General features: G+C 31.3%; 2 protein-coding genes and 1 long non-coding RNA gene across 3 annotated transcripts; all 3 read right to left on the bottom strand.

Annotated features, from left to right (window-relative positions):
• Positions 1-4,335: 4,335 nt before the first annotated feature.
• Positions 4,336-4,764, bottom strand: LOC141701609 (uncharacterized). The gene has a single exon (XM_074505248.1). The coding sequence runs from the start codon at positions 4,762-4,764 to the stop codon at positions 4,336-4,338; it is 429 nt and encodes a 142-aa protein (XP_074361349.1).
• Positions 4,765-4,927: 163 nt separating this feature from the next.
• Positions 4,928-5,257, bottom strand: LOC141701608 (uncharacterized). Its single transcript, XM_074505247.1, has one exon. The coding sequence runs from the start codon at positions 5,255-5,257 to the stop codon at positions 4,928-4,930; it is 330 nt and encodes a 109-aa protein (XP_074361348.1).
• A 5,382-nt stretch (positions 5,258-10,639) lies between these two features.
• On the bottom strand, positions 10,640-12,582 carry LOC141701611 (uncharacterized). The gene is made up of 4 exons (XR_012566857.1): positions 12,529-12,582; positions 12,297-12,454; positions 11,684-11,816; positions 10,640-10,963 (listed from the first exon to the last, which is right to left on the bottom strand). It is a non-coding gene; the product is annotated as an uncharacterized LOC141701611 (long non-coding RNA).
• Between the last annotated feature and the right edge of the window lie 601 nt (positions 12,583-13,183).

Here is a 13,183-nt window from a genome sequence, read left to right as displayed (position 1 = left end):
GCATTCACGTGATGGAGAGCGCCTTAACAGGAGGCAGAACTCGAACAATTAGAGAGTGATACCGACAGGTTAGGACTGAAATTTGAATATCCAAAAGGAACAGGAGAATGCAGATAATTATCTGTTATCTGTTAAAGAGAGGCTGAGAAGGACTGAACAGAAGCAACAGCAGATGTTCATTAGCATGGCCAAAGCATTTCAGAACCCCTTATTTAGCGAGATTCTTATGCAGCAGCTCAGGCCGAAAGAAGCACTGGAGACTGCTGGAACTTCAAAGAAACAAAAGCTGATTGCTCCACAGTGCAACAAAGGTCCAGCGGAGGCATCCTATTATCCTATATATGCAAAAAGTTATAAATAGGGTCTTTGAAAAAGATGAGACTAAAGTAATTATCTGCACCTTTTGCTTTCTGCACCCATGTACTATTCTGGGCATTACCCCATCTAGTAGGTTGCAGGTGCAGCTGCTCTAAATAATTGGATGGACATTAAAGAAGAATCCACAGTAATAATATTTTGAGGCTTCATCTGAGCAAATCACGGTCAGATGCTATGGATTTAGATGGCCTGCAACAGCTTCCTCAAACAATTGCTGAAAACCAGGGCACTTGTTAAGAAAATTATAAGAATAAGTTTATAACAAGATCAATAATATTAATCTAAAGGAACTTATTACTAGACCTTCTCATGTAAAAGTAATGCACATGAATGATTACTGAACATGAAAATATGCAAGATATAAAATGATGGTCAACATGTCTGCTGCGTAATCCTCTTTGTTGCTTCTAGTTTATGTTTGCACTAGCCAAAAAGATAACTAATAATAAACATGCAGATTTGTTTTAAAGAAACAAAGTCGTAGCCAGTGTCTTACTTACCGAAGCATGTTGCAGACGTGCATTCTCTTCTTTTATCACGTGCAGTTCCGCTTCCAGATCACGAGTATAAGGCTAGCCAATTAGAATACATGAAAACAAACTTTAGAAACAGACTTGGTGAGGCCCTCTCAAAGACCACGGTTTTAATCTACCGTATTTACATAGTCATGCCTATTTTTTGTGAATATTTCTTCATAAATAGAAATTAAAACAAATTTATTTATTCTGCAACCACTTAACAATGCATCTTCCATATTAATCCTTTACGATATAATCATTTCACTGTAAATGAACCGTAAATGTTGCCCTAGGATAAAGTTAAGTATTAACAATAAATTTTCAAATTATAAGGGTTTGAGGCTGGAAATTTCGGATCGGGGTCCATTTAAATAGAAAAAACAACCACAAAAATGAACTGAACGTATCCATTCTAGATTTCTTCTTCATACACTTTACACACACACACAATTACACAAAATTAGATCAACTTGTTGTATTTAAAAGATGGAGAATTACCTGAAAACTGTACGGGGACGGGGACGAGATTCGTGGAGCACTTTCTTCATTGTTTCTACAAGTAATTCAGAAATTCGAATAAAAATGAAGAATTAAACTAAAAAAACACATAAATTATACTCATAAAAGATTGTACAAGTGAATTGAGTCTTGAAATTGACACCTTATAATTAATAAAAAGGGGCGATTGAGAGATTGAATATGATGAGGCTGCTTCGTGTAGAAAAAGAAATCAATCGGCTGCAACTCGATTTCACCTCCAAAACCATGATTACATGAAATTGATTACAATAAACGGGTGCTAATCCTAACCCTAAGCCGTATTATATAGGCCGAGCAAGTGCCATTTCCTTATTTTTGAAGCCCAGTAAGCAAAACATAGGCTTGGTAAATTAGGTGGTCAACCGGCTCCTATTCAAAGCCCAAGTCCAACTTTTAGTAAATCAAGTGACCCAAGTCCACTGCCATTTCCTTCTTCATGGGCTTGGTAAATCAAGTGACCCACTCCGACTAAACGTGTTTAAAATTTAAAATTTAAAAATTAAATATTAATAAGATTAAAAATAAAAATATTACTTATTATTAAAATACATTACATAATTAAAATAAAATATTACAAGAACATGACAATTTAAAATATTACATCTGAAACAAATCTATCTACTATATATCTAATACAGCAACAGGGGTTCGCTGAGCAAATTTAATCATAAATATAATAATTAATGTTCATATAATATTTGTTTTAACCATTAATGTTCATTCATTATTTAATCATAGATACGGTAATTAATGAGCAAATTTAATCATGAATATAATAGTTAATATCCATTCAATATTTGTTTTAGCCATTAATACTCATTTATTATTTAATCATAAATACATTAATTAATATCCAAACATTATTTGTTTTAATCATTAATACTCATTCATTATTATATAATTAATACAGATTCATTCATGTAATTTTTATTACCTCAATTAAAACATCATTAATATGTAAGTCATTAAAAATAATTTCTTCATAAAATTTACATACTCTATTAAAAAATTAGTATAAAAATTTAAATGATAACCATTGCATAAGAATTCATATAATACATAAGTTATCACATCACTTATTAATATCGATTAGTTGTTACATACTTAATATTATATATATATTTATAACTAATTATTATAGAGATATATGCATGGATCATATAATACCTAAGTTATGACTTACTAATATAGATTAATAATTGCATACTTAATATATACATATTCATTTATAACTAATTATTATAGAAATACATGCACGCATGTATACATACATACATCCAAACATATGTACGTATGTACGTATATGTATATATATAATAATTTAGTTAGAGATGTTATATTTTCAGAGCAGGTTCTTAATTATCAGAGCAAGACAATAAAAAATATTATATTACCCTCAGTTTATTTTTCTATTTGGCATGGCGTAGTATTGTCTTATCCTTTTTATTTGCTCCGAAAATTAAAAACCCTCGTCTTCAAATGAAATTTCCCTTAAATTTCCCTTTTAGTTAATGATTCAAATTTTTTTGTCTACAAAAATTGTCCTTATTTTTAACGTAAGTTAAATTCTAAAAACGAGAATACATACATTATAAATTATCAAATTAATATAAATAAGTGAATTTTAAATATAAAGTAAAATTAAATATTAATATTAATAGTAATAATTTTAAATTTCATTAAAAAGAAAAAATATTTCATTTTAATAGCAGGTTTATAAAACATATATATTAAAAATTCTAATAATAATAATTATTATTATTTATATTATATTAATAATAATTATAATAATAATAATATTATTATTATTATTATAACAAAATAAATAATATTAATACATTAGAAACTTGAGTACAAAATCATGTTATTTATAAAAAGTGGTAGTACATTTAAATTATAATAAATTTTATTTGTACAAAATATTATTGTTCGTCATTAATTTTAATGATATTATCACAGCCTACCAGTGACCTTTAATAACACAGTTGACTGACATATACCATATTTATCACATTAACACTAATATTTAGATCTATTATAAACATTTGCGAATTAAATATTACAAACAAATGAACTAGATAAACTTATATATTAAATATGATTATGTGGATCAGAACCATTATACCTCTAAGTGAATATATATTTATATCTAACCATGTCATACTTTAAGTATTATATTTTTGTATTTACACAAAAATAAATAAATTATGGGCTTTCATATATATATATATATACATACATATATATATATAAATACACACACATATATATATATATATGTATATATAATATACACACATATATATATGTATATGTATGTGTGAATTTATGTAAAAAAACCTTTAACTTATGGTCCTCATAATTCATAAATATATGATAATGTTGGTTTATATTGGTATTTTACTGCGTCATTATGACATGAACTGATAATATTAACTAAAATAAATAATCTTGGTAAAGTTTACATATTAAAATACAACCCGAAAGCGCCTAGTATGCCGTGAGATGTGGATTCATTAATATTTTTTGAGAGAGGGGAAAGAGTTACTGAGGTCGGAAATTAAAATTGAAGAATACTAAAATTCAAATAACAATTATAAAATAAAATCTTATGTAAACAAACAACTATATTATGTAAAATTACTAAAATTTCTAAAAAAATTCATGGATCGTCCTTAACAGTAAAAAACAAGAAATGTCACTACAAGTCTCTACGTTAATTGTAGATAAACACTATTGCACCAATGTCATCAAAATAAAAATCTACTCATATACAAAAATAAATCCATCATCATTAGGAGGGGGGACAACATGAAATATTATCAACAAGAATAACTAAAATAATATCGATTCGCCCAATATAGAGCATGTCCGTGCATTGCACGGGCTATAGAGCTAGTTAATCATTATTATGGAACATTGTGATATGCTCAACCAGATCGAATTGTAGTTGACGATGTTTCTGCCTGTCACAAAGTTGGATAGTCCTTCCGATATACATTTCATTAGAGGCTAAAGATTCTTCGCCTAAGTTTGGAGGCGGTAAGCCATATGTTGCATCATCGTAAGATAGTAAAGCGCCAAAGGGAGTGGCGTATGTGTCTCTCTCATCCTCAACGATCATATTATGTAGTATAATACACGCTCTCATTATTTTAGCGAGATCTTCTTTATCCCAAAATTGTGTTGGATCATGTACAATTGCAAATTGAGATTGCAACACGCCAAATGTCATTTCTACGTTTTTTCGATGACCTTCTTGATATTTGGAGAACAATTTTATCTTTTCACCCTGTGGACGTGGAATTGTTTCACGAACGTAGCCCATTCAGGATAGATTCCATCTGTTAGATAGTACCCCATGTATAGTTGTTACCATTAATATTGTAATTTACCTCAGGAGCACGACCTTCTAGTACATCATCAAATATCGATTATCGGTCTAACACATTCATGTCGTTATTAGAACCAGCAACTCCGAAAAATGCATGTCATATCCATAGGTCCGATGAGGCAACAACATTAAGCAATATTGTTGGAACTCCTTTATGACCCCTCATGAACATCCCTTTCCATGCTTTAGGGCAATTTTTCCACTGCAAATGCATGTAGTCAATACTCCCCATCATTCCGGGAAAACCGCGAGCCTTTCCCATTTTTATGAGACGTTGTACATCATTTGAGTTTGGCTTTCGCAAATATTCACTCTCAAAAATTAAAATAATATTGGTAACAAATTTTTTCAAGCATTCAATTGCAGTGGACGTACCAATGCACACATAATCATCAACTGCATCCGTTCCAATTCCATATGCCAACATGCGTATGGCCGCCGTGAATTTTGTAAAGGTGATAGGCCCTTTCTTTCCAATGCATCAACCTTCTGCTGAAAATATGGATCAAAATTTGAAAGAGCATCCACAATTCGAAGGACCACCGTGTCTTCCCATTCGAAACCGTCGTCGGAATGTATCTAGAGGGTATACTGGATTTTGAGCAAAATAATCTCTCTCCAATCGTTCATGACCCGCTTCACGGTCTTTGCATATCACTGGTTTAGTCGTGGTTGACGAGCCTTCTTCAATAAATTCTTTAGACAAATCAGAGTTCTCATCCGTAGTATATATTTTGATTGCACTGTGAATGAAAAAAATGAGTTGCAGACTATCACAAAGAACATACATGTTTTATAGGAGATACAAATAATAAAAGAAAACGGCTAGTTTGAACTAAAAATAAACAAGAACTAAATTACAACGGCTAGTTCCAAATAGAAACAAACAAAAACTAACTTCCAAGAACTTATTCCAAACAGAATCAAACGAACAACTAGTTTCCAACAACTAATTCCAAATAAAAATAAACAAGCAACTAGATTCCAATGGCTAGTTCCACCTGCGTCTTGATTTGACTTCCTCAATAATTTTGGCATAAATCTCTCGTTGAGCCTCTTTCATTATACTAGTATCAAGCGTAAGAAGTTGCATATCTGATTCATTCTCTTTCCTAGCCTCCTCTTTTTCTTAAGTTCATTGAACTCTGCCATTAGATCTAATCTCTGCATAAACTAGCTTTTATTTCTTCATAATCTTTTTTTTAAGATCATTAAACTCTGCCTTTTTTTCCCCTCCCTCTTAGCTGCTTTTGTACCTTTAGGACGAACCGGTGATTCAACAACATTCTCATCTGTTGGTGTTTCATTCATCAATGATGAGTAGTTCCCAAATCACTAAATTTAGTTCTCTTTGCACTTCCATTATTTGTCTCTTTAGGCTGTCTCCATTTAGGATGTCTCTTTAGATCATTCCAATGCTTGTCAAAATTAAACTTCTTATTGTATTTAGTTTTATGGAAACCATGAGCTACCGCAATTATGTTGTCCAAATTTGTACCACCCCCATTTTTGAGACAGCTTCCTTATAACATGTTCTATATTGCTAAGCCCCTTCATTTATTCGTTGCCACCTTTTTTGATAGATATTACCCTCTTTTGATAATACCGTGATTACTTTATTCACAATAGTTACAAATTTGATCCCAAAATTCACCCTTTTTATTCGCCCCGATCAAGGGATCAATCGACACATTCAACCATGCGCTAATTAAGAGTTTATCTTCAGGAGGTCATTTCACTTGTTAGGGGAATGACAAGGGTTTGGAAGGTGGTATTGGGTTAACGATATATGAAACTAATATCATATGACGTATGTTAGTTGATTGCTATAATTGATATTGATAGTATATTAATATCATGTTTGGTTGATTGTTGCAATTTATATGAGTAATTTTAAATATTTTTAAGGTTATAATTTAAATAATTTAAATAATAAAACATTTAATATTTTTTTTATATTTTTTAATTGCTAACTTAATTTTGTATTATAAAATTACACGTAGTATATAAATTATTATAATTATTATTTTAAATTTCTTATTGTGTGCTATTTTTCGGCTGTAATATCATTTAATATTATTTTTTCAATAGTCATTTTAAATTAATATTTATAAACTTAGGGGTGTATCCTTATTTAATAAATTTTTTAGGTTCAAAATTCACTTTGGATATTAGAAATATTTAAAAACTAGTTGCCCTCCTATCTCTCTCTTTCGCAAAATCTTAATTCTTATTTTTTCGATTGGTTAATGATAAACACTGTTTGATAATTTTTCCTAATTTTTATTTACTTCAAATAAATCTATCTCTTCATTAAGAGTTTTAGTTCTATGTATAGGTTTTCTTAACTATATATTGTGTTTGTTCTCTCTCATTGTGAGAGTTTAGTTTGTTTGTTTTGTTCTCTGGAATCGTACATCTACAAAATTTCGTATATTGGTTCATTGATAGGGGTCCTATCAGATTACGACTATTATTAATTGTTCGAATGCGTTTCGACACGTCAAATTTCTGTGTTCTCACAATTTCAACAGATTGTTGGATTGTCTTTATAAAATGATGTATATGTCAACAATGCGAGCGAGAAATATACAACAGTGAAAGATCCGATCAACGATCGTAGTTTTGTTCAAAAAGACTATGATGTTGATTTATCTTGATACGTATTTATTCAGTTTTAATTATTATTATAATTTTTTTGGATTTTAATTAATAAACTAATTGAATATCCAATTTTTTTAATAAATGACAGTTAATAACAATTAATTTTTTTTTTACCGTAGTAACGGCGGCCGCTACCCATCGGTGCGCACTAGATAAACCTTACGGGCTCCTAAAGTTCAACAACTTCCATTTAGATTTTGAATATTAAAAAATAAATTAATAATTGGTACATTGATATTGAATTCAGGATTTTAGAAATCAAACTCCAATTAAAATTCTAATATCTAATTTAGCAGTTTTTAATTTTGTAGGGTTCAAAATGCCCCGTTAAAATTTTAAAAATATTAAAACTTAGTAAAATGCACAACAATCCAATTAGAAAAAATTGGGGAAAGCGTTACTTAAAGCGATCTAACTTAAGTAATGTTTAGCATAACAAAAAAAAATTAAAAACCTCAACCACAAGTTCATCTAGCGTCATGGACAAAAAAAGGAAAAAAATAGTATTAATAACAACCAACACGCTAAGCAATTTAGTGTTTTAGCTAAACATTACCATTTTCTGCGTTTCTACATACTATTTTGGGCTGTTTTACATGCGTGCCATTTTAGACATTTTTCTACGCATGTACCATATAGGGCTAAACAACAATATACTTGGTGTTATTATTATCTTTACATTATGAGAAGCAATTTGTACTTTAGGAATGTGAAAGAAAACATTATACTTGAACAAGGTACATAATCTGACTGCAGGTTGGGTTTTTAAATCTTGTTAACTTTCTTGACTTTTAATTGTCAATAGGATTGTTGATTAGTGAGTTGAAGACTTTTACTTGGTCAGGTAAAACGCCGTTCATGTAAGAATAAATTCTACGAACTTCAGCAGAATTGGAATTTGACGTAGGTTCAGAAGGAATATCGTCTATGTCAAAATCTCTACGAATCCGCAAAATAATATTTAGTTCAATCTCTAAGAATTCTAGCAGAATTAGAATTGATGACTGCTTTGGAATAATACATAAACCGGTCCCAAAAGTCCCCCGCCTAGTATGTCGACATCATCGTCAATATTCACGTCTTCAACTACCTTTCCTTCGATTGCACTTCTAAGCTTTCCATGACAACGTCGAAACATTCCCCACAAAAAATAGGGATTATACCACTCTGTAGTAAAAAAGAAAAGATCATTATAATCAAGCACATGCTATAATCAGGTGGTGTATATATGATCCAATACTTCATCAAATGAGTTTTCACTTTATCTTCCCTCATCACAGAGACCAACTAAAACTAATATGGCAATACAAGTAATCCTATAACCAAGCGAAATGAAAGACGACCTTGCTCCCTTTTATTACGTTTAACATACTTGTGTTCATTTAATATGCATATACATATGCAGTTTGGACATATATCATGGATAAGCACTTTTTTCTTTAAGCCAGGCATTAATCCCTATTTAATTTATGGCGCTATTAGTTTAATTTCATATTAAACAAATACTCTCTAAGTCCATATTCGACAAGAAAGTTTACTCTGAAAATACTGTACGGCCATTATCAGGGGATAGAATAGCGTCTATATCTGCTATAAGAAGTTAAGAGAAAAAAGAAGTTAAGGCTTATGAGAATATGTGGTCACATGGAATAACATAAGTTTTGCTACAGAAACTTATGAGACCAGTTTTGTACCCAATGGGAACGTTAACCTTTTACAATGGAAGAAAGTGAGAACTAGGCCCAGTACACTGGAAAACTGCAATCTTACTATCTGTTGTTCAGATAAAATTAAATGAACTTTAGTCATGGTATCTGGACTAGGAAAATGAAGGAGCCTGTACACATTTAATATTTCTTTGGCTACAACAGAAGACCTCACATATCCAGTAAAGTAAATTCTTTCAACAGTTGTGAAAAAGTAAGACTTTATATATCTACAAATTCTATGCCAATTTGGAATCTGAACAATCTCCAAAGCGGTATTCAATTGGGAATACGAACAATTACCGCAGAGGAAAGGAAGGAATACCAAGTATTTATCAACTATATACGCAAAAGATAATAAACGGGGACTTTGAAAAAAATGAAGAGACTAAAGTATTATCTGCACCTTTTACTTTCTGCACCCATGTTTCTGGGCATTACCGCATCTAGTAGGTTGCAGCTGCTCTAAATAATTGGATGGACATTGAAGAAGAATCCGCAGGAATAATATTTTGAGGCTTCATCTGAGCCAATCACGGTCAGATGCTATGGCTTTAGATGGCCTGCAACAGCTTCCTCAAGCAACGGCTGAAAACCAGGACACTGGTTCAGAAAATTATAAGAAACAAGTATATAACAAGATCAATAATATTAACCTTAAGGAACTTATTACTAGACCTTCTCATGTTACAGTCATGCACACCACTTCAATGAATAAGTAAAATATGTATGATTTAATATTGTCGGTAAAAGATCTAACAAACATTAACTATGTAAACCATTCAGAATGAGTTGTGACCGGTCTCCAATGGAGTAATTTGGAATACGTACCCAAAAAAATTGATACCTCAAAGGTACAAATGACAAAATGATAAATATGGTATTCAGAGTATCCATATGAGATTTATAACTCCAAATGTGAATACTTAAAAGGTAAAAATTAACTACTTTTGCATCAACCAAATGTGATTTATGTGTTTCTTAACCTCTCAATATGGTTGCACTGATCACATAGGTATTATGTTGGGTAGTATTTCAATTCTAGTGGGACTTATCTATTTTTTTTTGCAAAAAATCTATTGATTTTAGTTGCATGATATTCAATAATAAAAATAAAATAATAGCAAATAATAATATCTAAAAAAATAACAACAAATTACAAATCTTGCATTAATTTAAAAAGAATGGATAATTACCTGGAAACTATATGTCAACGGGGGAGGGGATTCATGGAGCATTTTCTTCATTAGTATTTCAGAAATTTATGAAGTAGAAGTAGCAGTTCGATAATAAAATTAAAAAAAATCACAGAACAAACTTAAAGATAGTAAAATAATTCAGTCAAATGGTCTAACTGTGCCACAATCATATGTATACACACACAGTATACACACACACATAGATAATCAAGATTGTATAAGTGAATAGAGTCCGGAAATTTCATATTCCTCCCTTCTATATATCTAAAATTGATATACGTTTTATGAGGAGGTTTACTGCACATATTCTCCTCCACTAATCTTAGTTCATAATTAAGTTTTTACATCCCTTAATTCGAAGAAGAGTGTCGCTAAACGGGAGATGATGACAGCTATGCTCATTTATTGTGCACTATTGAAGTAAAAAACTAAGTACTAGGGAACCACACATAAGACTATACCTCAGATTCAAAAGTAATTGCATCTCCTTGTTCAGTGAAGCATTTTCGATCAGACAGGTTGTCTAGATAATCCAATGTTTCCAAACCTTCTATCCTCACTTCACTGTAAAACCATATGAATTTAGCAGAAACAAAAGAGGACGAGCTAAATACTGTAAATTTCACTTCGGCAAGCCTTCATATATCAAGAAATCTAATTAAGCAACAAGATCGCAAAGTCTACATTCCTTCTCCTTTATTATTATGTGGCAAATGATCAAAATAACATTGAGAAGGAGAAGTGTCTAAATGGCACATCTGAAAAGCCTTCAAGTGTCACTTATGTAAAACATAACGCACACATGTGTTTCAACTATAACTTAAATGTATTGTGCATGTACTAAAATGTGGCAGTAATTTACACGTGTCAGTATGATCATTTTTCTCTCATATTGTGTTGATAAAAGGTAAACGCACTTAACTTTATTTCACCTACTTAAAACAAATGAAATGCTTTCAAAGAATATTAAAGCAGCGTTTAGCATAAGCCTCTTCTACTTTTAAGTAAGTAATATATTCCCTTAGAAACTAACAGTGAGAGGGAGTTGAAAATGTAGCATTGTACTCAGTAGCACCATTTTGGTGATATGCAAAAGATTACTAAATGAAATACATACATAGCACGAAAACGTCAACCATTTACAAATAGCAGAGGTTTTAATAGGTACTTAAATGTCACTGCCAACTTAGCCCAGTCCTGTTTCTATGATCTTTGTTTTATTTCATGTCACAACACATTACAACCAGTGACAGAGTATTTAGGTTCAAAAATGTCAGTGCATACCAGATATCCGAAACAGACAAATATGTATGGTAGCCAAATGAGAAACTAAAGGCTGCTGTCAATGTTCCGGATGTGCGATATCATGTTGAGATTCCCACAAGATGAAAGAGAAACCCTAAGTCGAAACTCATAACTATGGAAGACAAAGAAAGAAAGCTGTCAACAAATTCATATTAATATATGTGGATTGATAATAATCACCAACATTCATGTACCCAAGAAACCATTTGCCTACAATTTTTACTGTCCTGCCATTTCTATACCTACAAATATGATCTTAGATGTGAAAACATATACACAGGCAAACTACAAAAGAGATAATACAACTTCACCAAGTACGAAATGTTTCTATAACCATAGGTTCGTATCATCTCAAAGTTATCAAACATGTGGAGGCGTCCATGGATCCAATCAGCATATAGCATTTGGAAACTTGCAACACAATCACTATCTTTTGCTGTCATATAATTTATTTATTTTTAAATACCGATTAAGGCCGTGTTGGTAAAGGGAAAAAAACAATATATCTGCAAAAAAGTACTTTTAAATAAACCGTGCGTAACTAGGATATACTTGTCATGTAAATTAATAGGAAAATACATCAAAAGTTAACCTGTAGGGCCACTGCTTTAAATCTTCCTCTGAAGTCTTTCGCGGTAATCCTTCTGTTTCTTGGGAGGAGGATTATGATCAACTCTCCATCCTTCGTTTCTTGCATGACCATTTGCTTCAACTGAAGCGGAGGAGCAAAACTAGAGAAAATTTTAAAACCTGCATCAAGTTATCGGTACTATGATTTCAAATAAAAAGACTGCAACGTGAATATAACGATAATTGGTATATACCTTGGGAAAACAAACAGAGATTCCTCCTCGCTTGCATTATAAGGCCTGGGAACCTTCAGAAAACATTTAGGAATATAATTAAGATTACGCCCGGTATTGTATATTAAGCAGCATAACTTGATTACTCAATCACTCACTCAACAAATACATTAACAAATACATAAGGCACATTTTAAACTTAAAACTATTCTCCGCCCTTTTGTTTATAGTTTTAAAGTACATTTTTTGGTCATTCTGTAATGCACCACAACCCAGAAATTATATTCTCAAGAAAATTCTATCATGGATCACTTACAGAGAGATATTTCAAAGAGCAAGTTGTCAATAGAAGCACTTAAACAGCAAGCCAAAAAAACAACTTAAGACTACAACCTAATTAACTACATAGATTGCAATTACCAGCAAGAAAGTCTGCACATAACCATTATACACTTCAATGCCAGAGGGCACAAGAGGCAGTAGTAGTGCAAGAAAGTCTACATGTTGTACACTTTAATTGTTGTACCACACAACAGGGAGAAGTGGTGTATGTTTTGAGAAACATAATTGTGGAAAAGTTTCAATATAATTTGTCATCCAAAGTTAGATGAGTCAAATTAGTTTGCCTAAACTCTTGATCGGAACATCGAATATTGGGTATTATTCTCTTAAAAGA

The sequence above is a fragment of the Apium graveolens genome, unplaced genomic scaffold, assembly GCF_009905375.1.
Source record: "Apium graveolens cultivar Ventura unplaced genomic scaffold, ASM990537v1 ctg420, whole genome shotgun sequence".
Lineage (NCBI taxonomy): Eukaryota > Viridiplantae > Streptophyta > Magnoliopsida > Apiales > Apiaceae > Apium > Apium graveolens.
Note: the sequence above shows the minus strand (reverse complement) of the source record. Positions and strands in the feature narration are given on the sequence as shown.

Coding starts and splice junctions, on each gene's coding strand:
- LOC141701608 (XM_074505247.1), bottom strand. CDS start 5,257: ATGTTGGCATATGGAATTGGAACGGATGCAGTTGATGATTATGTGTGC.
- LOC141701609 (XM_074505248.1), bottom strand. CDS start 4,764: ATGGGCTACGTTCGTGAAACAATTCCACGTCCACAGGGTGAAAAGATA.